The sequence below is a fragment of the Anabrus simplex genome, chromosome X, assembly GCF_040414725.1.
Source record: "Anabrus simplex isolate iqAnaSimp1 chromosome X, ASM4041472v1, whole genome shotgun sequence".
Lineage (NCBI taxonomy): Eukaryota > Metazoa > Arthropoda > Insecta > Orthoptera > Tettigoniidae > Anabrus > Anabrus simplex.
This window is the reverse complement of record NC_090279.1, coordinates 211,860,596-211,886,783: the sequence shown is the minus strand read 5'-3', so window position 1 is coordinate 211,886,783 and position 26,188 is coordinate 211,860,596. Positions and strand designations below refer to the sequence as shown.

At 38.9% G+C, this 26,188-nt stretch overlaps 1 protein-coding gene across 1 annotated transcript in view; it reads left to right on the top strand.

The window, feature by feature from the left end:
* eIF3c (eukaryotic translation initiation factor 3 subunit c) overlaps positions 1 to 26,188 on the top strand; it is a 68,355-nt gene that overhangs the window by 30,987 nt on the left and 11,180 nt on the right. Inside the window, exons 9-14 of the mRNA XM_067159303.2 lie at positions 2,838 to 3,100; positions 5,896 to 6,105; positions 8,106 to 8,259; positions 23,631 to 23,846; positions 24,919 to 25,059; positions 25,140 to 25,278. Coding sequence (XP_067015404.1) covers positions 2,838 to 3,100; positions 5,896 to 6,105; positions 8,106 to 8,259; positions 23,631 to 23,846; positions 24,919 to 25,059; positions 25,140 to 25,278 — 1,123 coding nt within the window. The remainder of the gene's footprint in view (positions 1 to 2,837; positions 3,101 to 5,895; positions 6,106 to 8,105; positions 8,260 to 23,630; positions 23,847 to 24,918; positions 25,060 to 25,139; positions 25,279 to 26,188) is intronic.

The window sequence follows — 26,188 nt, the reverse complement described above, 5'->3', positions numbered from 1 at the left end:
GTCCCTCAACAAATGTAGATGATCGTCCTCCTGATGAAGCTGGGAAGCACTTACGAGCTCGTCTGGGGCTCGGAAGACATGGAAGTTAAACTGGGATTGGTGAGGAGAGTGTGTATGTCAGTGTATGGAGATGTGTGTTGTCCTTGTCTCCTGTTTCTCTTGCAGCCTCTTCTGACCTGCCATTATGTTCATCCTTTCTTGTTCCTATCTCTCCGTATATGACCCGATTTTTTGGAATTGACCATTTTACTCTTGAAGGTAACCCCTCGGTCGCAGTATGTGAGATGTACTGAAAATATTGTGTACAGTGAATGACTCAAGACTTGATGAATGAATTACGATACACAAGTCGTGCCAATATAAAATTATTCTGAATGAAATGTTCTTCTTTTCAGGCTTAACGGTCAAGTCGGATAAAATAATGTGCCATATTTCTGTCATTCAAAACCAATGTTAAAAAAGGAAAAATGTTCCACCTATTTCAATACAATAACACTGTTGCATGAATCACTGTAGCAACATATTTAATTTAATTTATTAAGGGACCGGTTTCGACATCTGTCCATATCATCATCAGCCTACACAAAAAAATGGCAAGTAGTTAATACAATGGTAGCACTTATGACACTTTTCTTGAATTACAAATAGTTCATGTAGAGGTTCTTGAGCACTCTTGCTACTCTTGCTGATCTTGAGGTTAAAAAGACCTCTACATGAACTTCTATTTGTAATTCAGGAAAAGTGTCATAAGTGCTACCATTGTGTTAACTTCTTGCCATTTTTTTGTGTAGGATGATGATGACATGGACAGATGTCGAAACTGGTCCCTTAATAAATTAAATTAAATATGTTGCTACATTGATTCATGCAACAGTGTTATTGTATTGAAATAGGTGGAACATTTTTCCTTTTTTAACATTGGTACTATTTGTTCAATACGGATCAGTTATGAAGTTTTTAACTTTAAATAAAACATTCAAAACCAGTTTTTATTTTTCAAAATTTACTCATTTTTTATAATATGATAGTACGCCCCAGGTTTTTTTAAATGAATGTGGTTTTATGAATGAGGGAGTTTTATTTTCATTTTGATGTGTTTAATTATTCATGTTAATTTTTAAATTTGTTGCAAAATTACAAAAAAATATTCTGAGCTCCTTTGAGCAGACCTCTCTTTACCCTTCCGTTGCTAGGTTGTTTATGTGTACATACTCCCTCTGTGCTGGTTTTTTCCCCCAAGAATATGAGATTATTGAAAAATACCTTTCCTAGTAATTTAACTGAAATTTTTTGAAAATAAATTGAAATTAAGCATAAATTTACATGTTGATGATGTGCAAAGTCTAAAGATGGACTTCACTGTGGTACAAGTACAACACACAACCCTACGTCACAAGTGCAAAAAACATACATTTTGTTCACATTTGTATCACTAGACTTCTGTAGTCTAGTATTCAAAGAAATTGGGTAAACTGTTAAGTCCTTCTTTTAATATTCACTGGTAGCCTGCACAATAACCTGAACCAGTGCAGAACTGAACAAACACAGAAAGACATCTATTTCTATAGAATGATCGTGTAATATAATGTTTACAACACCTGAATTGTGGGAATAAGCAGTGTGAGGTATTGGAGTACACTAACCAGCAATCCATGAAAATGACATATCTTTTTCTTTCGTACTAGTGGAGGTCTACTCTTTTCAACTTCATCTTCCTCAGCGATGTCGTTGCCCTTATCTTCACCGTCACTTTGTATCATGTCATCTCCAACCTGTCCGGCTCCGTGGCTAAATGGTTAGCGGGCTGGCCTTTGGTCACAGGGGTCCCGGGTTCGATTCCCGGCAGGGTCGGGAATTTTAACCATCATTAGTTAATTTCTCTGGCACGGGGGCTGGATGTATGTGTTGTCTTCATCCTCAGTACGGCGCGCAGGTTGCCTAAGGGAGTCAAATCGAAAGATCTGCGCCTAGCGAGCCAAACTTTTCCTCGGACACTTACAACACTAGAAGCCATATGCCATTTCATTTCATCTCCAACCTCATACTCACCATCTCCTTCATTGTCCAGAAAGCCATTATTAGAGTTACTATCAACTAAAAACTGTTAGTCTATTGTCGCCCAGGCATTTCATCTTTCATGGTGCAGCCATTTTTGTTGTTGTGGTTGGAAGCACAGAAGGTATATATTTCATCATTGCTAGCAAACAAAATTCTTGCGTAAATACAAGGAAAAATTGAACTATCCCTGCTTTAGAACTTCCTTGAACTTCTGGCACACCATTTGAACTGATCAGATTCTGCAAACATTTTTATTGGCTTAGCAATGCGAGTGCTTCACAAAAATATAAATAGCTTTAGCATTTAGCATCTATCTTTCTCACATTTTTGCCACAATTTTTTTTCTTTTTCATGTATCTTCATTCCTCACTCGCTCCCCCTTTCTCCTTGCCTCCTTCCTCTCACACCCCCCGCCCCTCTTTTCTTCTGTAAACCTTTTCTCAGAAATTAATGCCTGAATTTAAATTCTATCCTCACGTTCATATCATAATCAGAGACCCCTTGACATTTTTGCACAATGTATGCTGCATCGAAGTGAGTCATTATGGTTAGTTATTGGGTATATCAGCAAACCACGTCTCATTGTCTGTTCTTATGAGCTGTCAGTGTCCGTTATTGGAACGCTGTTTGTTAAATATCTTGTTAGGCTTAGCAATCATTTCTGTTCTAGTCTCACTCTAAATGGCGGAAAATTCTTCTACAATTCTGTCGGTACACATTCATTTGTAATTTGATAATTGGATACACACCATGTCTACCATCCAACCAATATTTTTCAGGAGAAGCCCAAGATGTTCGCTAAGGATGCCGAGATCGACTTGAACCTTGTGGTAAAGAAGCTGAACGAGATAGTAGCAGCGCGTGGCAAGAAGCGCACAGACCGGCGAGAGCAGATCGAACTGCTGCACGAGCTTATGGGCGTGGCCGAAGCTCACAACATGGGCCCTGCTGTGGCTGTCAAAATCAAGTTTGCCATCATCTCCTCCATCTTTGACTACAACCCTAAAGTCTCGGATGCCATGAAGCCTGAGTTTTGGTCTAAGTGAGTATCACATTTTAAAACATTACATTTCAAATTCTTGGTCGCATTGGCTGCTGCTCTATATTAGTGTCCCTGTTCCTTTGATGAGTTTAGACGTGTTTAATGAATCCAATCTGTGTGTTGAAGAGGCACCAACAAACCATGCATTGAAGGATATTCCCTGCTTTGTAAGTATTTAGAATCTGTTGTCTAGGGCTTTTCATCCAATTTCTAACAGAGATTTGCTTTTTCAAAGGCTTCAGCTTGAATGTAAATGTGTCTCGACTCAGAGCACTTGCTTGCTAAGAACTCAAACTCAATACACTCCGGCTTGCAGTTGCAGGAGGTAATGGTAAGAGAGTTTTTGTCTTTTCCCCATCCCTGATTTTGTTTGGCAGATGATAATTTTCCATTTGGATCACGTGTCCTGCCCATCGCAGTTTATTCTTCGAGGGAAAAGCCTTTATAAATATTTTAGTCTAAATTATCATACTGTATTTATTTGTGTAATGGATGCTGCTCTTATTGAATACACCTTTTGAAAATGTTTGTGAAAAAACTTTTATTGCATACTAGATGCGTTTCTTTTTCAACAGAGATTGTCTTAGCAGTACCAAAAATGTTAAAATTGGATGGATTGCATTATACAGTAAAGCTAGTGAATGGCTCAGTTGTGCTGACCAGACAATACACTTTGCGTGAAGGATAGCAATTGTTTCAGTAGCGTGAATGTGAAGGGGAGGACATTGTGCAGTATTTTTAAAGCGTGTGTGGTATTTATTGGAAGTGATTTGAAATGATGGATGAAGTAGTTATCTTCAAATTCAAGGTTTTGAACAACAGTGTGTGAAAAACTCTTAATTGTGATTGGTCCTCTTTAATGCCCACAGAATACACTTGGTTGCTAATAACCCTGTATTGTGGAAACACCTGCAGTAGTTGGTTGTGTTGATGAATAGTGTTCGAACAGTGGTTAGAAGTAAGTTGTCGGACGGTTGAGGCGCTGGCCTTCTGACCCCAACTTGGCAGGTTCAATCCTGGCTCAGTCCGCTGGTATTTGAAGGTGCTCAAATATGTCAGCCTCGTGTCGGTAGATTTACTGGCACGTAAAAGAACTCCTGCGGGACAGAATTCTGGCACCTAGGCGTCTCTGAAAACCGTAAAAGAGTAGTTAGTGGGACGTAAAGCAAATGACATATTATTATTAGAAGTAATTTGAAGTAATGAAGTTGCACAGCAGGTTTTACCATAGTAGCGACAATAAAATGTTGGCAATATTTGGTTTACCAGTAATTGCTGCTGTACTTTATTTCCAATTTTAAATTATGGTTCACTGTATGCTACTGGTATTTCAATGCACAAGTTAAACAGCTGGTGCTGCTTACCGGTCGTTTGATTGTAGACTTATTTGCAGCTAGACCATGAATACTTAATAGTCGCTGTTGATTTGCTATAATGATTATTTCACATCTGAGATGTAGAATGTTTTAATATATCTTTTTTTTTTTGTTACCAATCTTTTCTTGCTTAAAAAATGCAGCCTATATTTTTTAAAATAAACGTTGGGTAGAAGAGGAATATCATCGGACCGTGAGAAAAGGTCTTATTATTCACAAATTTTAGTTAAAAGCTTTTAAATTAACCAAGGTCTTCTGTACTTGTAGCTTAATTTTATCTGTGGTGCAATATTCAGCATGCAAACTTGTGGCCATCTCATGTATACTCCCAGGCGCGTAAACCTATACGCTACATTGTAAGGGTACAATCTTACTCTTTCTCCCATGTTAATACTGAACGTAGTGATTTTTAGTTATTTGGTTTTGATTCAGTGACGCTAACCATACAGTTTAGGGTCCTTACTTGCCAATATGACGTCTTACAGTTACTGTTAATCTGGCACGTTGGTGCTATACAGCCATGGTTTATTTCGTGATTTGCAAGAATTATGTATTGCCACTGTTGTGTTATGAAAATCACTAGTGTTACATTTGTGAGAATAATTGAAGCATATTTTCTTTTTCTGTGGGATTGTAAATCTGTTTGTGTAATAGCAGGTAAGTACAATTGTGGCATGTTCGAATAATGCATTTAATAACGTAGTTGATGAGACATGATGAATGCAGCATTTCATTAATTACATCTTACTTCATCCAGTACTTACTGTATGTATAGAATTCGATTAGGATGTCTAAGAAGCAAGAAAATCTGCAAGAACTCCTCTGAAAAGGAAAGCGACATTACCCCCTCCATAAAGATCAGTTCATTTCAAATTTCTTTATCAACCTAACTTAACCTAACCTTGTCTTGTCACGACTTAGCGTTTTTTGTATTCTTATTGACTTGCGGCAGATGTACATGTAATATATTTGCTTGTGTGTATTATTACAGCGTGGTTTGTCTTCAGCCCGACAAATAATAAATTTGAAGAAGGGAGCTGAATTATTTACACAAGACAAACGCCGAAGAATATGGTTGTAGTAATGGTTGTATCAAAATAAAGGCAGAAATATATAACATAAAATTGAGAGTGAGGGTGAGAGAGAGTGTATATGTCCTTAATTCCTCATTAAGCTTGAAAACTGACTTACTTATGAATATCTTGATTCATCATTTATCATTTACTTGGATGAAGGATCCTCCATTATTGTTTCTTGCATTGAAGTTAGTTTGTTGATGGTTATGTCTCGTGATTTGAATATGTAACGAGTCAAGTTGGCAGCAGTGATGAGCCATTAAGAAAAGAGAATAGGGTGACAATATTTGCCTTTTAGTGCGTAGCCTTACATTATGATTACTATATTTGTCCTTTGTGTCAGGTTGCTGGATAACATCTCGGACACTGTGGACATGCTGTTACTCGCTCCAGAGATCGTCATTGGTGAGCACGTCTTGGAGGAGAATGAACAGCTGGACAAGGCTCCATACAAGGTGCGTGGTTGTATACTAACCATGGTGGAGCGTCTAGACGAGGAGTTCACCAAGCTGCTGAAGGAATGCGATCCTCATAGTAATGAGTATGTCGAGAGGTAAGTCTTGCTGCACATTTACAGTAAACGTAAGCCCATGGTAAACTAGGAAGTACATAATACTGTACCCTAAAGAGCCAACATTTGGGAGGCTGGAATGCTGACATCATTGACTATTTACAGAAGAACCTTGATAATTCAAAATCGGTTAAATCAGAATTCCGCCTAAGTCGAAAAAGCTCTCGTTCCTGGAAACATGAGGTACAGTTTTGCATGTTATTTGAAATGCTTAATTCTAAATGCAGATAATTTGTAATCCGAAGAACAATGCCAGTCCCATTACCGAAATTGACTTTTAATTCAAAAGTGCCTTTACATAAAATAAAATAAAGTAATTTAAATTCAAGTTTTCTCTGCATCATGATAGCATGCATCTTTCGGAAGCTGCCTGGGGTAGCTCACTTGACTGTGTTACATTGTACTTCATGTTTACTAAGTTTGAGTAAAATCGTAATTCTTTTGTATTCAGCGTTTTAAGGAACGCCACAATATCACAAAGCAGGCCGTGTGCGGAGAAGCAGAATCCGTGAACACTGGCGAGGCCGACAGTTGGCGAAAAAGTGTGCCTCCTATAATCAATTCGTACGCACTGAACAATATTGTCAATGCTGATGAAGCTGGTTTTATTTATTTATTTTAAAATTTTTTTTTAATGCTTAGCCCAAATGGACTTACGGTTTTGAAGGAGAGAAGTGCCAGCACGAAAATCGTACAAGGGTGGTGGTCATTGTACTGTGTTGCAGTGCACACGCAAGCGAGAGAATTCCTTCCCTCGTCATAGAGAAGTTTGTTAAGCCATGATGTTTTAAGGGCGTCGGGCACTTTCCGTGCAAGTACACGGCATTAAAAAAATGCAAACAATACATTAATGTAAGAAATAAAGCATTTGCACAGGGAAGCCAGCATAGTTTGTCCTCGTCTTTGAATTGTGTGTTTTTCTCCTTCGTTGCATGATGTTATATTTGCCCTTGATATATCTAAGTGAATCATTTGAATAATGTAAATACACCTCGTTGGATACACGGCCCAAATCACATGATGTGGGTTTTGCTCAATTTCTTGAAAAAATGTGGATTTTCTTTTCGCCAAAAGTAAATATTACCGGGAGAGCTGGCTGTGTGGTTAGGGGCGTGCAGCGGTGAGCTGTCTGCAGCCCTGAAGATTGTTTTCTGAAGTTTCCTATTTTCACACCAAGCAAATCTGGGGCTGTACCTTAATGAAGGCCACAGCCGCTTTCTTCCCACTCCGTGGCCTTTCCTATCACATCGTTGCCATAAGACCTATCTGTGTCGGTGCAACGTAAAGCAACTTGTAAAAAAAAGTAAACATTGCGACTGCGGGAGCTACGATAAAGCTCGTATTTGTCAGTGAACAAGACTTCTGCCTTCTGAGCCATTGTTTGGAATTGTTGCAGCATCCGACCACAAGCATCAAAATGTCTAACCAAATCATCAACTGATAATTCATTGGCAGCCAATTGGCCCCAACACCTCATTTTCAGATCCACTTTGATGAGTTTTCTCCTGGTTGATTCCGTGTTCCCAACTCCAACTCACGTTTACGTATGGATTTGACTGGAGATTGTTCGATAAATTTCTCCACATCAGCGCTAAGTTCAGGTCTGGCGGATGGTATTCAACTTCTCAGCGTGTCGCGGACGCTGCCCATTAAATAGGCTTTCTTTTCCCAAGCTAACAACATCTTTGTCGGTGCTGCTTTCACAAACCGCGCAATGAAATCGTCCGTCACATTTTAAATTGATTTGTCACTAATCCACACAGCGGCCAGCAAACGTTCCTCAATCGTATAATGACTTGTATTGGCTATTCTTTCAATATCTTGGCACCAACTGCTGTCAACAATCAATATCAATGGGTATCTGACAATAGAAATAAATGATACGGACTTTGTGTGTACTCTGTAGAAAATACCTGAAAGAATATTTAATGCCATATATACCTGAGAAAGTGATCATTTCTTTTGTATCTTTCCATCGCTAGGTTGAAGGATGAGAAGCGTGTGGCTTCCATCATCGACAAAGTCCAGGAATATCTAGAGAAGCAGAGCATCTCTTCTGAATTGTGCCGTATCTACCTGCGTAAAATCGAGCATCTGTACTACAAGTTTGACCCAGAAGTTCTGAAACAGAAACAGGTAAGTGTTCCATTCCTATGGTGTGAGAGCTGAGGTGAAAGTTCTAGCTTCTTTAGCCTTACTGCTGCAGTTGTATTGATGGACAGATCAGATGTATGGTTACAAATGATAACAAAACTTGCCTGTTGTAACTTTTTGTTTTTGTAGATGTAAACATTACAGTGTTTTCTCTTTTCTGTGATTTTTGGAAACTTAACTGTCGGACATCGATGCATCCTTTTTTTCGGGGGAGGGGTGTGACGATGGAAGAGTCTCTCTTCTGAATTGTGCCATATCTACTTGCATAAAATTGAGCACCTGTACTACAAGTTTGACCCAGCTGTTCTGAAACAGAAACGATACATGCGGGTGACAAAAAATTGGGGAAAACAAAAGTAACAAGATACTGTACTGTATTTGGACATTTTTGTTTACAAAAACCTCCTACTGCTCATACACCAAAAATCTAAACCCCAAACCCCCTGTGGGCAGGGACACCGACGAAGAATACACTCACGGTATCCCCTGCCTGTCCTAAGAGACGGCTAAAGGGGGCGACCAAGGGATGATGAAATTAGAACCATGAAAATACTTGTGATTAGGACAATTACATGCGGAACACCACGGGTTGACGTTACGTGCGACTAGACCACCTTGCGAGGAAAACAATGCGTCCACGTTACATAGGAGCAGTACCATTATGCGAGAAACACTGTGTGTGTGGGCGTTGTTTGTGATAATGTTCGTCGTGAGCATTCAACCGGTTGGTTGAAGGGCTCTACGTTGCCTGAGAGTAGTAGTACCATTATGTGAGCAATACCATGAGTATACATGGCCTGTGATTAGTTCCACCCCAGGGGTATACCGGCACATGTTTGTGTTACCTGTGAGTGGTGCTATATGATTTTTCACGAGAGTTTAATCCTGATGTAAACAAATAGGCGGAGCATCTTGGCTTTGCACGTGGACATATACGTAGTTGATTGGAGAATCAACCATCGCACTTACTGGACTGTATGCGAGCTCGAAGAAAATTAGTACGACGCATTAATTTAATTTTATCTTAGTTTATTACATTTAGATAGTCTGAAAGAGTACGTAATCAAATTAAAATATGGTTGTCATATATACCGGTGTATATCTATATTTTTTAAAATAAAACAGTGATTAAATAACGAGATATGAAGGGAGAAGGCGTGGTGTAATGCAGGAAGTCTTCTCATAGTGAGGGAAAGTCCCAAGCTGTACAGTGTGCAGATAAGGTGTTGCATCTTGCAGCAGCTGTCAGTGTCAGTATTCATAGTGAGAGAAATGGAGCAAGAGGTAGGACCATCCCGAATAGTGAAGCACAAAAGAGGAAAACCGCTCAGAAGTGACCATAGGCAGTGCGTTGTGAATGTTTTTAATAAAATAAGTGAACAGAATCCAGAATCTCCCTTCAGACCCCTCTGTTTAGTTTCACACAGCTCAAAAACTGTTCATCATCTATTTTAGGTCATATGAGCAGCACTGTATGTCCGAACACGAGACGTTGACGGGGCGGAGGTCGATACTACACGATCAGCGAATCACAACTCTTTCTTTGGCTGAGGCGTGGACATACCTTGTTTACATCAGGATTAAACTCTCGTGAAAAATCATATAGTGTGTGTGACATGCCATGGGTCTACATTACCTGTGATTAGGTACCATTATGAGCGGCTGTTGACCTGGATTTTGGACCCCTTTAGATAATGAGTATCATCCCAGCTATGAAGGCATTGTGAATTGGATCCACTGATTGTTTTGTTTCATGACCTTTTTTTTTTATCATCATTCGCCTTAGATTCTAGTCAGTGGATACATTTTGAAGTTGTAATTTTTGTTTAGTTCACCTCATTAGGTTATGATGACCTAGCTGTTAGGCCTCTATAAACAACAATCATTGTCATCAACTAAACCCCATGGCGTAACAGACCCCCTAAGGGCCATGGCCTACCAAGCAACTGCTGCTCGGCCCAAAGGCTTGCAGATACCAGGTGTCGTGTGGTTGGCACAATAAATCCTCTCAGCTTTCTAGACCAGAGACCCCATCATCTTGCTGTCGGGTAGCTCCTCAGTTGTAATTTATAAGAAATCATAACATGGTGGAAATACATCAGTCTCTCTTCTGGTAAATGTGAATGACAGCATTAACACTTCCTTATACTGGTGTTGGATTGGACCACTAACCATTGCTGGATAGAATACAAACGATTGTTTTGAACAGTAGCAACCCTGTATTCTGTGTGCTTTGTTTTCCCACTTGTTGCTACGGTGGCGCCACTGTGTTTTGATTCTTTGAGCGATAGCACGATAGAAACCTTTATAAATTGGAATTCAGGATCCAGACTGGAAGACAATTGATGATGAATGATTTCAGTCAGTAATTCAGGTAGAGATACATACCCACTTATGATTATAGCAGTACACCTCTGTATTTGCTCAAATGTTTCAAGCTTTATCACAGCAAGTAAACATTTTCTTAATTGTGTTGTAGAAAAGGATTATCTTTATCAATCGCATTTTGTCTTGCAGATAGCATATATTGTTACAGTGAAACCTCGGTTCTCCGTTTTTCGAGGGACCATGAAAATAAAACGGAAAATCCGGGAATGAATGAAAACCATCAACAATTTGGCTAAACATCACAAAAATGAAATATGTATAATTATAATCTTACAAAAACTCCCAAACCAAACCAAACTACAGCCCCAGTGGGACTTTGCCTGCCAAGCGACCGCTGCTCAGCCCGAAGGCCTGCAGATTACGAGGTGCGCATGGTCAGTCAACGAATCCTCTCGGCCGATATTCCTGACTCTGTAGATCGGGGTCGCCATCTCACCAATAGATAGCTCCACAATTAAAGGTAATCACGTAGGCTGAGTGGACCTGGAACCAGACCTATATCCAGGTAAAATTGCCTGACCCGATCGCAATCGAACCCGGGCCCTCTGGATGAGAGGCGGGCATGTTAGACCGCGAAACCGCATTAATTACCGGTACGCAAGTTCAAAATATCGATAGGTACTTATATTCAGTTTTACAGGAGAATCTTCGTCAGTTTCCCGTGAAAACTTCTTCCCGTTCAGCAACTTTGATTGGGCTAGCCAAACTCTTCGAAAAATCTAATAACGCCAAGCCAAAAGACAATCGACCACTAGTAGTTTTAATTCTCTCATCTAATAAAATAAAGCACATTAGATACAAAAGCACCCAAAATGATGGCGAAATTCGTTCATTTCTTAATCTTTCATTGTAATTTGGTCTCCGGTATACTGTTCGTAGTCAATTTCTGAAAATCGCGTACCGCGCAAATTAGGCCTACGTCGACTTTTAAAGGTTATGTTGAACTCGAAAACATGGTTTCGAATGTAAGTATCGATTCTTAACAGTTTTCGAATGCATTATATTCAGTTCTGCGCGTCACAAATCCAATCAAATTGGAAAGATAAAAGAAATATCAAAACTTCAGAAATTACGGTTATTCGTGACCTTGAGGTCATCTGGAAAGCGCGCTCGCTGCACATGTCAGTACGAGTTTGGAATGATACCAACCATATAAAATGTAACGTGCGCAAATAAAATGACTGCGGTTTTTGGTATTTTGATGATGCTTGTTGTTTTAAGGGGCCTAACATCAAAGGTCATTGGCCCTTTTTGGTATTTTAACACGAAAACATAAAATTCCCAGTCTTACATTAGGACCTATATAAACAGTAATAGGTAATCCGAAGACCTCCCATGGCTTTCTTTTTTTTTTTTTTTTTTTTAATGTAAGGTGCAACATCTGTTTTGGTCTCGCTAACAATCATGTACGATAATATCAAAAATACTGAATTTGTGTTAAGAAGGAGCAGTTTTGATTCCTGCCTGAAAGCCCAGTTACTCTGCAGTGCCCTGAGCAAAGTGCCGAAAACCTCTTCGGCAGTACCACCTGTGGCGTGATAAGTCAATGTGGGGTGCCAATAAATATTTTATTCATACCAGTGGCAAAAGGAACGAAAACCTTAGCATAGAAAATGAGATGGTCGACCCACAACAACAAAAATCGTCAAAAGATAATCATTGGGACACCACAACGCTCAAGGTAAACCAAAGTTATTTCACTGGTGGTGATTTGTCCGACCACCGAAAGACTTGCGGTCAATGCCTCGGTGGGTGAAACATAGTATATCAGATTTTATCATTCACCAATCAGCAGAGCCAGTGGACGCCACGGCGGGCAACCCGAGAGGGGTGTCCGTGGTAAGTACAATTTTTTTTAATTTTAAAAAGAAGGGAAAAGGGAAAGGTAAAGAATGAGAGAGAACGCACAACTGACCAAATGTAACAAAAGGGAGAATGGTTTTAAAACAAGTTGTATTTTAAACTTCAAATGACTAGAATAAGCAGGGTACAACAAGCAAAGAAGGGGAATTACAAACTTTAACAAGGGCTCAGCCCGTTTGACAACCAAGACACAATCAAGAATAATAATAATTATTAAGATTTCTTGGGAACTATTATTATGACTTTCAAGAAAAGCTCAAGAGCAAGGTTCGACAGGGAAAACTAGAATCAACACCTATATAAGTACACAAACACTTTAATTAAGAAACAAAGCCACTAAATCTTTATATAAACAATGATTTAAGGCCACCCTTACAATCTTCATTTTGCACCCAAAGGAGGGCAGGAGAGTTATAGCGCATCGGAGGACAAGAATTTATAGAACTCAATATCCGAAAGGAAGAAAAGGAAAGTAAAAGGAAGCGGAGTAAGGAGGGAAGAAGAAAAAAAGAAGGAATGAAGAGGGGGGGGGAATCCTTCCAGGCTGCTTAGACGCTATCACGTTGGCAATGTAAACGACCACTCGGGTCAGTGAAAAGTTCAAGGTGTGGCAACACTACTCTCACTTGTCCAAGCACAGTTTATTCTGGCGTATGAGGTTGATAAAGGTTCCAGTCTGAAGGACTTAGTTAGAATAGAAACCATGAAACCCCTAAATAATTTAACATTCAAAGTTCAAATCTTGATATTGAGCGCGAAAGATATAAAAGGTTGTAACTTTTGCTCACCCAGTCTGTTGATAAATCAATGCAGCAATTCACAAATAAAAGTAGGTAAAACGTCGCAACGGACCAGCTGTTGGCGAACAGTTCCGCTCTCTCCACTCGAGTTGTTTTCCAACTGAATGTCTGACCGCCGAGAGTAAGGAATAGCTTGCTTATATAGGTGGTGAACATATTCGAGAAGTTACTCGATGAAAAGTACGTAGGTGTGATGTCACAACGAGGAAGCAGCAGCAGACCAGTTAGTGAACAGCTGGGCCAGCAAGCAGATGAATGCGACAGAAGGCAGAAGGTAAGACGTAGTAGAGCGGTCGTAACACACCATCGAAAAAATGTAAAAATATAAACATCTAACCCTGGACATAATATGGACGTTTTATAAGTGCGAACATTTGACGAAACTCGTTCCGTCTTCAAGCAGAGCTGTCGAAATGCGCCGTGTGTCCTTGCAATTGTTGTGGCCACTCTGCTTTATGATTCTCCGAGATTCTCTAAACAGTACCACCCGAATGCGATGCTAAGATGGTCCTTTATGCAAGTTCACCACCGATCGCTTTTCCGGTACCGGTACAGTACTTGCTTTAATTATCGCAGTGACGCCAAGATCCATAAATATGCCATAGCCGTACTTTCGTGAGATACAGTTTATTAAAAAAACGACTGATCGAGGATTTAGCGTTGATGGGACTGGAATTTCTGGACGGTTGATGCGGGAAATCGTTTCTTCGAGGAACGGATAATGCGGGACTTTTACAACGTGATTTAATTACGATGCTCGCGATACCACGTAATTTGAACGCATATTCCGGGAAAACGTGTTTTCCGGGAACGGATAATCGAGGTTCCACTGTACTAATGTAACAGTTTTAGATCTGAGTATGAAATCGATTAATTACAGGCATGATTTGAAAAACAGTAGGCCTCGTTAGTGTATTCCGCATTAGCAAGTTTTCTCACTTAGCACGTCGGAAATTGAAAATTCTGATTCGTCGTAAATCTGTATAAAAATACCTCACTTATTGAGTCACAAATTTTTGCTTTACTGCTTGGTACAATCACATTTTTTGTAGCCCTGAAAATATTTTTTGTCATCCCTTGTAAAAGAAACATGATTTCCAACACAAATAAGAGCCCTCGCCACATGAGACAGGTCAGAGAAAGTTGTGCAAAAACAGGAAAAGGTCTTCAATTCATGAACATTACTGGGGAACAAGCCATTAGCCTCAGGAAAGTTTTGCCTGCCAGTTGTTTGTTGTATTACTGAATAACTCAGTAAGCCTCTTTGTGTTTGTATTTCACATTCCATTCAGTTGTTAGAAATAAATTCTGATGAGTGATACAGTGAAGGGTACTGTAGCGAGTGTTTGTGCCGTCATAGACTGCCTGTGGATTACGAACATAAGCGTGTGAAGTTGGTTAGCGTTGTGCATATTTATCTTGTGGTAGCCCAATTGTGGATACTGAAAAGGTCATGAAATCTCTAATGAAGACAAAATTAAAATCCAAGGAGTGGACAGGCATCTGCACATTTCAGTGGTGGCGTGTATATTGAAACTTGCACTTTTGAGTTTCAACTGGGGTTAGGGTTACCAACCGTCTGGCTTTTGCCGGACATGTCCTGCTTTTCAATCATTTTGATTATGTCCGGCTGGCATTTCTAATTTATCGACATTGTCCGGCATTTTTCGTTACAATATTGCTCACTTAGGTTTTAGGCTGAAGACAGCATGTTATTGTACCGTACATCAACTCCATGTGCTCAGGGCACTACTTCCGAGTGTGGAAATAATAAATACTAATATTCGATATATTGAAGTCGAAGTCCAGGCATCGATCAACCAATCAACGCTCTTCATTTCCACGTTTATGTTGAGAGAAACCGGAAGTGTCGAGAGCTACAGTTTACATGTGCTTGCCATGTGATTTGCAGCTATCATGTTTGGTTATCTGGTTGTCGCCGTAAATTATATTGCGAGTATGCAGTGAGTGGAGTGAAATATTAATCTCATTGCATCCTATTACGTACCAGTATGTCATCTTTGCAACCTGAAAGGAGTGAATGTAAAAAAAGATGGTGTAAATTTTCGGATAAACTAAAACATAAGTATCCTTGCTTTACTCACGGACGCAGTGAAAGTGAAGCGAAATGTGTAGTGTGTGATAGTTATGTTAATGTCGGATACAAAGGTGTTGGTGACTTGGAAAGACACGTTAACAGTGAAAAACACGAACAGACGGTGAGAACTAGGTCAATATCATGTTCAATGTTACCATTTGTCACTCCAAAATATTCACCAGATGATAAAAAAGTTCAAGCCGCAGAAGCTACAATGTCATTTCATACATTTTCCATCACCAGTCATACAAATCAATGGACTGCACAGCTAAATTGAATAAGAGTATGTTCTTAGGTTCTGAAGTAGCACAGAAACTGACCTGTGTAAGAACTAAAACAGAAGCCATAATAAATAATGTTATTGCTCCTCACTCGACAGATATAATTGAAACTCTTAACAATAAAGTTCCATTTTTTGGCCTAGGAACAGATGCAAGCAATCATGGTACACTAAAGTTGTTTCCAATTGTCATCCAATTCTTTGATTACAAAAATAATGGCATTCAGATGAAAGTTCTTGATTTACAAGCATGTCCAAATGAACGTTCTGAATGTATTTCCTCCTATATTTCAGATACTCTCAAAAAGCATTAAATTACTTTTAGATGCATTGCATTTTCTGGAGACAATGCCAGTGTTAATTTTGGAGGCCTTGCACTTGGGAAGGGAAGAATATTCTCTGCTCTCAAAAAAGACTTGAATGAAAACATAGGTGTTGGATGTCCTGCTCACATTCTACATAACTGTTTGCTACATGGAGCTGATGCTCTTCCTGTTGATATTGAGTCTGTGGTGATGAAAATTTTCAACTTCTTTCATATATATGCAGTGCACACTCAGGAACTGGAATACTTTTGTGAATTTGTTGATGTAAATTATCTGCAGCTTTTAAATCATTCTAAGACTAGGTGGTTAACATTGTATCCAGCAGTTGAAAGAATCCTGCAATTGTTCCCAGCTCTGAAATCCTACTTTCTTTCTCAGGGTAGGAAGTCAGTGCCTTCATCAATTAGAGACTTCCTTGAAAATGACTTTTCAGAGCTCTATCTTTTGCTTCTGTCCTTAACCATGCACATTTTTCACTATAAAATTTTGTCACTTGAGAAAGAACATAATTCAGTTGTAGAAGTGCTTGAACTATTAGAATCTGTCCAATCTTCATTGAAAGGCAGACTTGAAGGTCAATTCATTCCCCTTAAAGTCAGACAGATGTTAAATACATTTTCAGAAGCTGGTTTGGATAAAGAATGCAAAGTGTTTATGGAGAATGTATCTTGTTTCTATAAAACCTGCACTGAGTACTTGGATAAATGGATGCATCCTATAGAGGAATTCAAGTGTTTCAAATGGTTGAAACTTCAAAACATTAAAGATCTCAGCTTTGACGATATTGTACCATGTATTCAGTACTTACAGTCAAAAGTTGTAGAAATAGATGATTCAAAATTATTCAACCAAATCAAATCAAAATCTCTTTATTTGCAAATGAGGTGTCTACCTCGGTGGCAAATGGTACACTAAAATACATTATTGTCAAGCACTAAATTTTAAATTAACAAGAGACGAAGAAAATTTTCCTAGAATACAATATTATACAATTTACGCTAATAATTTGTTCTATTAAACACACACATTATCCTTAATAAATTTATATTGTTTACAAAATTCTACTTATAATATCTTACAAACATAGTCAACTCATACACAGTATGTGAAATTACTTCTAATAATAATATACAACTGGTATAAGATTAAAATTAACATTGAATTTATTTACATATTTATATTTTACCCATTTTGGAACCTAAGTAGCATAACGACCTGCTGCGTCTTAACCAGAGCCCCTTTTACCACCACTTTTCAGAGTTCCTGAAGGGCCTTCACAGCTACCGTAGCGGTCCCAGGGCCCTCGAAGTCCCCACTGTACTTCACCCCTACAGGCAGTCCCCTACCTGGGCTGTCCAAACTCCATAGACCAGGAGATGGAATTAATTTAATCACACACATTTTTTATTTACAATATCCTGCACTGGTCGAATGCACTCTTAACATTTCATTTATTTTCTCTGTTTATTCTCTTCTTGAATATCTGTACAGACTTTGGAAAAGGATCAAACACTACCCCTGGTAAACTGTTCCACTCCTTCACGCCCTTCCCAATGAATGAAAATTTACCCCAATCGCTTCTGCTAAAATTCCTTCTAATTTTGTACTTGTGGTCAGTTCTACCAATATAATTATTTTCCAACTGAAGCCTCTCACGGATATCTCTCCATGCTTCTTCTCCTGTATAGGCTCTATATAATCCTATAAGTCTAGTTTTCTCCCTTCTCTTACTTAAAGTTTCCCAACCAAGTTCCTTTAACATTTCTGATACACTACTCTTTCTCCTACCGGGCGAGTTGGCCGTGCACGTAGAGGCGCGCGGCTGTGAGCTTGCATCCGGGAGATAGTAGGTTCGAATCCCACTATCGGCAGCCCTGAAAATGGTTTTCCGTGGTTTCCCATTTTCACACCAGGCAAATGCTGGGGCTGTACCTTAATTAAGGCCACGGCCGCTTCCTTCCAACTCCTAGGCCTTTCCTATCCCATCGTCGCCATAAGACCTATCTGTGTCGGTGCGACGTAAAGCCCCTAGCAAAAAAAAAAATCTTTCTCCTGAAATCCCCTGTTACAAACCTTGCTGCTTTCCTCTGCACACCATCTAGTTCTTTTATTAGGTATTCTTGGTGAGGATCCCAAACACTGTTTGCATATTCCAATAATGGACAAACCGTACTTAAGTAACTTTTTTCTTTTAATTCTTTGTTGCATCCTTTAAGTAGCCTCATTATGACATGTAACGATCTGTATGCTTTCCCAACAATGTCATCAACATGACCCTTCCAGTGCAAATTACTTTCAAATCTCAACCTAAGTATTTGCACTTGCCATCTTTAGGGATAACTACCTCATCCAAAGTATATTCAAATTCAGTTTTAAAGCTCCTGTTTGTAAAAGTTGTAACAGTTGATTTGCCTCCATTAATCTTCATATTATTTTCTGCAACCCATTCTTGGATACTCTCAAGGTCCCTTTGTAATTCTGAGCAATCCTCAATGTTATTTATTTCCCTATAAACAATTATGTCATCTGCATACAATCTTATTTTCGATGTTATGTTGTTCCCTAAATCATTTGCGTATATTAAGAAAAGTAACGGACCGATTATACTACCCTGTGCAATTCCCTTCCAAACTTTCTCTTCCTGTCATATATTATTTCCTACTTTGACTTTCTGAACCCTTGAATTTAGAAATGTTCTTACCCAACGTATAACCCTTACGTCCAATCCTATTCCCTCCAATTTCTTTAATAATATTCCATGTTCCACTCTATCAAAGGCTTTGGAAAGATCTATGGCTATGCAATCTAACTGGCCTCCTGAATCCAACTGATCTGATATGTCCTGCTGAAATCCCACCAGTTGTGCCTCGCAAGAAAATTTCTTTCTAAATCCATACTGGCTCCTCATGAACCAATTTTTATCATCACATATCCCTCTGATGTACTTTGCTATTAAACTCTCCAGTATTTTACAAACTATACTGGTCAGGCTGATTGGTCTGTAGTTCTCTGGTTTCCTTTTATCACCCTTTCCTTTATAAATTGGTATTATTATAGATTCCTTCCATTCCTTTGGTATTACACTATTATTTATGACATAGTCAAAGAGAAATTTTAAATAAGGCACTATTTACCACCCCATTGTCTTTAATACCTCCCCAGTAATTTGATCACTTCCTGCTGCTTTTCCTTGCTGAAGCAGTTGGATTTCTCTGAAAATATCTTCATTTGTGAATGAGAAGCTTCTTGTTTCCCTATGTGTCTCTCCCTCTCTATCTTCTGTTATGGTTTCCAAGTCCTGACAATCTTCTACTGAATCTCTGAATTTCCTACTAAAGAGGTTTGCTTTCTCAGTATCTGTTAAATAGTGTTCACCTCCTCCTCCCACCATTGTAGGAATTTGGATTCCTTTTCCTTTTTGATTCCTAATATATGAATACAGCTTTTTCCATTTCCCTTTGTGGTCATTATCCTCTTGAAGAATGCCATTCATATAATTCTCTTTTGCTTCCTTTTTCACTCTATTCAGTTCCCTCATTAGCTGTTTTCTAGTTTCTTTATTCTCCCTACCCTCTTTGATTTTCCTGTTTACTATTGTACATTTTCTTTTTAGTTTTCTTATTTTCCTTGTATAATAAACAGGATCTGAGGTCATTTTACCCTTCTTAACAGGTACAAATCTCTTCTCTCCTTCCCAAATGATTCCTTTAAATTTAGCCCAAAGTGTATCCACATTACTCCCTTCACTTATCCAACAACTGAATTGTGATTTAAGGTAAGTCCCAAATTCATCAACTCAGTTTTTCTGTACAATTTCTTGTCTTGTGTGACCCTCTTATTAAGCCTTTTTGGTACCAGTCCTACATCCATTATTACAGCCTTATGGTCACCTATTCCTTCAATTACCTCAGTTTTATCAACAATTTCCCATGGTTTAACCAAGAATACATCTAGTAAGTTATTGAGACAAGTCAGTTCTTGTACTACTTGTGTAAATCCCCCCTCCCAAATTAACTTATTTGCCAGTTTCTGTTCATGGGCTTCACTTGCAGCTCCATTCCATTCAACTTCAGGCAAGTTTAGATCTCCCCCAATTATTACCATATCATTATTGTTTTTATGAGTATAATCTATTATTTTCTCAAATATTTCCATGTCTCTTTCCTCTCTTTCAGGCCTGTATGTTCCTATAATTCCCACCTCCTTCATATTATGACAAACTAATTTTATCCCTAATATTTCATCCCTTTCATCGGTAAACCATTCATGTGAACAATAAGTTTCCTTCACCAGAATAAACACCCCCCCTCCCTTTTTATCTCCTTGGTCTGTACGATAGACTGTGTACCCTTCTGGAAATACTTCTCTATTACCCACCCCTTCTCTCAACCATGATTCTACTCCTATCACCACATCAGTCTCATAAGATTCCATCATTGTACCGAATTTTAATTGTTTATTTACTACACTCTGACAGTTTACCAAGAGCAATCTCAGACCTCCTTCCTCCCTAAAACTTGACTGTTGCAATTGGGTAACGTTTGACTCATGAGTTGAGAACGTCCCTGGAACCCAGATCCTTGTACATAGATCTTGATTTAAGGGTCTGGGTTTTCTGGCAAGTTTCCCTGTATGTGCCAGTTTAGTGGTATGGGTTTTCTTAAGTACAGATTAGTTTGCAAATCTCTGTTGATAATTGTAGCAATTTGTCTACAGAGATTTGCTTTTCCATTACCATTCAGATGTAACCCATGCCTAGTGAACATTTGCCTACGAAGACCTAAAGCATCTACTACATAGACATTTCTAAAACTCTTACATAATCTCTTGATTTTTATATTTACATCATGTACAGCTTTGTTCACACATGAGTCCTCTAAAAGGTCATACCTAGGTGGCACATTAACTACAAATACTTTTGAGTCAGGTAGTTTGGAAATCTTACCTCTGAGAGTCGTAATTAGTTCCTCACCTTCATTTGCAGCAATGTCATTTGTACCACTCACAATTACCACATAATTGTCCTTCTCTAACACAGGATCACGACTTGAAAGGACGTCTTCAGTTTTGGCACCTGGTTTTATTAGTCCTAAAACCTCAGTTTCTGGATTCTGCAGCTCATCCTTGATGCCTTCTGCAATACCCCGCCCTTGACTGTCTGCGTAGAGATGAATCTTTGGCGATCTTGACTTTCGGTTGGTTTTCTTCTTCTGTAGGTTACCTCCACTGGATTTAAAATTATTTGGAAAACTTGGTGTGTCTTCTTCTGGAACTTGCTGCAGTAACTGAAATCTATTTTGGCACTGCAAAGAGTTTTTTCCCGGTTTTAAGTTGTACGTAGTTTCTCCCATATGTTTAACATTAGGCCTAAAATGGCTATGCGTCACCAGTTCTGCAACGTAAGGGCTTATTCTAAAACTTCAACTTTGGATAAAGATACAACACTAGACCAACAATGGTCTGTTTTTTTTTAATAAGTGCCAGAATATTTAGGTATTTTCTGAACTTTTGAACATTTGCCAGTTTATCTTTGCCATACCAGGCAGCAATGCCTCCACTGAACGTGTGTTTTCATTCATAAATGCTCAATGGACAAAGGAAAGGAACCGTTTGTTGTTAGAATCAGTAAAAGGAATGTTACTTGTGAAGTTCAATTTCAAAGATGTGTCGTATGAAGAATTTTATAAATATGTACTTCAAGAAAATAACTCGCGTCTTCTTTCAAAAGTATGTACTTCAAGAAAATAACTCGCTTCTTCTTTCAAAAGTAGGTTCTGTTGAAAAATACAGCTTCAAGGAAATGAACTGCAGCAAGGACTGATCATTAAGTAAGGTATTTCCTTTTGTAAAAAGTTGTGTGTAATATATGTATAATTTTGTTATCGATTGAAATTGTCAGGCATTTTTCTTAAATGTCCTGCTTTTTGCTAAGTAATGTCCTGCATTTGGAAATTTTCAGTTGGTAACCCTAACTGGGGTCGATCCAAGTGATGTCGCATTCGGGATGGCAGTCAAAGTTGTTCACTCGCACAGAGCCAAGTTTAATCTCCAAGTGATTCATGGTCGAAGAGGGTGACCAGAAAACCATGTTTAACAACCCACTGGTCCGAAGTACAAGATTTGAACTAACATTTGTTTCAGAAAGACTGTGATCAGCATAAATTCGTTGGTAGTTCTGTGGGCAACAGTGCAAATGATTTCGTATTTGCCTGGTGTTTTACACACCTTTTAATACACTGTTGTTATTTAATAAGCTCCACTGGAACAGGTTTTTCGTCTTTGTTCTCTTGTCTTTTTCACGTCATTTAATATTCTTGTCTCTTCTTTAGGAATGGCAGATTGCCTACATCTTTCACTGTGACCATACATACGCGATGTAAAATTCACGCATGTGGGGGAAAAACATGTGTCAAGTGCTTCCATATCCCTGTTGGATAGTTTTTATTCACGTATTCAATAGTACGTTTCTGTGCTTAATACGTTCTCTTTGTTTTTCCCCTGTAGAAACACCTTAACGAGGTTATGGTGTAAATGGAAAGCAAATATAACACTCAACAACGTGTTAAATATATAGGCTTCATTTCATATTTGAAAATAAAAGAATCAAATGAGTTCAGCACTGAGACATATAATTTAGTGTGCAATAATATAATTCATTTAGCTCAAAAAGTGTCAAAGCTATAAAGCCTCAAAATATGGTTCAAATATTTGTATACAGCTGTTGTCATGGTACTAATATACCAATGTACAGTGTGTTAACTCAACTAAAGGAGCAGTAGAATAGTCTCATGTCCACTAGTCACAGAACTGGTGCATTTCTATAGTCGTGTGAACATAGCCATAATAAATTAATTCATCATCCTTTGTCTAGAAGTCAAGTCACGAGTCTTTATCAAAAGAACTTGTGAAACCCTGGCTGAGAAGATGTCTGAACACCCCAACTTCGACGCGATCTCTGCGAGTGGCGATGAGCAGGGTTTTGGGTATGAAAACTCCTACACTAACTCTGGACCCTATAGCTCAGGACTGCAGTGAGATTTCTGCCTTTTGTCCCTCCACAAAGCGTAACGTGACTCAGTTTTGTAGTATTCGTTGTTCGCGAGCTGTATTTGTTGACCATTGGTGCCAAGAAGATGATGATGATGATGATGATGATGATGATTGCAGTGGACCTCCGGAGAGGCCTGTTGCAGTTATTTTGAGTAGACTCTTACAGGCGACCTGCATGTCTGTGAGGATGGGGCCCTACGTGTGATGAATTCTAATGCCAAAGATGGCATATGCGCCCAGTTTCCGAGCCAGAGGAGTTAACTTGTTTAAGATAAAATCTCCAACTTGGCTGGGAATCAAACCCGTTACCCCTAGTACAAAATGCCAGCATGCTAACCATTTAGACGTGAAGCCAGAGAAGAATGTGAAGAAGACTGAAAATCTCTTGAAAGTGACTGTTGTTTGTTCATTTAGATTTCATGATAAAGAGTTTGTGTAGTCTCTGATGATTGTTTAGTAACATTGGACTTTGATAAGTTTGATAAGTTTGATAAGTTTGTTCCTTTCATTAGAATTTTTGTTGTTATGGTTTCTGTCTCATTTTCCAGGGCGAGATCCCTGCTGATGTGCAGACAAGCGTACAGGTGATGGAGAAGTTGTGCAAGTTTGTTTATGCCAAGGACGGTACCGATCGTCTGCGCACACGTGCCATCCTCTCCCACATCTACCACCACGCCCTGCACGACAATTGGTTCCAGGCTCGAGATCTCATCCTCATGTCTCATCTCCAGGAGACCATTCAGCATTCGGATCCTTCAACCCAGGTATAGTATGGGACATGAACTCCCTCGGAAACAAATGTGGTAATTCGTAAATGGATCTCTTGGACAGCTAACCATAACTTCGTTATAAAATTAATTATATTCAAAGTTGTATTGGAGTGTACAGGCCTCTGTACTATATAATTAATTTACTTGCTTGCTTGCTCGCTTCGACATTTCCCCAACTGGAGACAAAGGAAGTCAAGATGAATATTAAAATTAATTGTGAGTTGGTTAACATATTTCACATACTGTATGTTGTATTAAAAAGTTCAGGTGATATGGTTCATCAGGATTTGGACGGAATATTTCAAGGCAGTCTCTGCAATTTCTTCTATTAATTCCTGATTGAGGTTAAATGATTTGCAGAACTGGACGAAAAAGAGAGGAATGTTTCCTCTTGCATCAACCATTAATCCTATGACTTCGATATCATCCTGCTGGTATTCTTGTTGATAGAATGGGATGGTTTTCTTTCCTTCATGTACCTAATTGGGTTGTGTTTTGGATGTTTGGGATGTGATCATTGGATCTAATATAAAGCCCTTTCGATGGTCTTTGAAGGCTATTATGGAAATTTGGCGCGTGCTGCCTGTAATAAATTGACTTGTGCTTCAAATCAATGTACACATTCTCTTGTTGATGATTTTCATTCAGGCATGCCTTTTCAACTGCTTTTTTGTGGGGACTTGATCTTTTATTTTCTTTCTTTCTTACCTATGCATTGTGTTTTGCGTTTGATTCGGCTGATGATGACCCGGATTGGGGTCAAAACCGGTACCGATTTCACTTATAATTAAATAGGAATGTAACACTACATTTCGTATATATTTGTATTGAATGGGTTGAACTACCTTATTTATCATTTCAATTTAATAGTCTAGTATCTCGTCTCCTTACTCCCAAGTCTTCCCAGCCCAAAGTTTGCAACATTTTTGAAACACTAGCCCGTTGTCAGAAATCACCCAGAACAAATCATGCTGCTTTCCTTAGAATTTTATTGAGACTTTCTCTCATTTATCATTTTGGCCAGATGTTGCAATGCTTTCCTAGCCGGCGATCATGTGTGTTTCAGATCTTGTACAATCGCACCATGGCCCACTTAGGACTGTGCGCATTCCGCCACGCCAACATCAAGGACGCTCACAACTGTCTGGTGGACCTGATGATGACTGGCAAGGTGAAGGAGCTGTTAGCACAGGGTCTCCTCCCCCAGGTGAGACACATGTCTTGTCTTGGAGTTGACGAGGGTGCCAGTGATTTGTGGGCAATGATAACCTCCGTGTTTTCTTGTAGAGACAACATGAGCGCAGCAAGGAACAAGAGAAGATAGAGAAGCAGCGTCAGATGCCATTCCACATGCATATTAATCTCGAGTTGCTGGAATGTGTATACTTGGTGTCGGCCATGCTCATCGAGATCCCGTACATGGCAGGTGAGCCTCCTTTTTTTGTGACACTACCCCATTTACTCACATAAATCACCCCCTTTCATTTTTCTTAAAACGTAGATGATGATGATGGTGATAGCGAGGAAGTACAACATGGCAACCATTCTCCATTAACCCTCATTGAACCAAGCCAGAATCTGTAACGTCATGGACTAATGGGCGGGTACACAAAAATGTCTGCTACAAATAAACATAAGTAAAGGAATCATAATGGATATTTTTCCTGAAACATGTATGATAAACTAAATAATTTTCAATCATTAAAAGTGTATTGACAAGGTGGACTCCAACATAAACTATTTTAAATAATTTCTTTAGTAGATTCAGACAAATCAATACAGGTTCAAATAAATACCTATTATGGTTAAGTTTATCAACAGTATGCTGTTAGGGTCATGCAGCTGTGAGCTTGCATTTGGGAGGTGGTGAGTTTGAATCCCACCATTGGCAGTCCTGAAGATGGTTTTCTGTGGTTTCCCATTTTTATGCCAGCTTGTTTAAGTTAGGGCACGGCCACTATCTTTCCTTTCCCGTCTCTCTGTTGCTGAAAACCGTTAATGAAAGGAATTATCTGATATTTAAACTTACTATTATGCTATATATAATGTTTTAAAGCACATAAACAATGGGAATTAATGTATTTCACCAATGACTATACAACAAAATGGACTGGGGAAACATAGTGCTTGCCTTTAGGAAAAGCTACAGATAGACACAAGATTTGCATTTGACAAACAATAACGGATATTGTACACACAGTGGCAAGCCAATACTTGAAATAACTGAATACATTATGAAAATGTTGGTACTCTGGGGACAAAGGGGAGGTTATTTTAAGTCCTATACAATTCTGAGAGGAATATTTGTTTTTCCATGGCACATGAAGACATGTTTC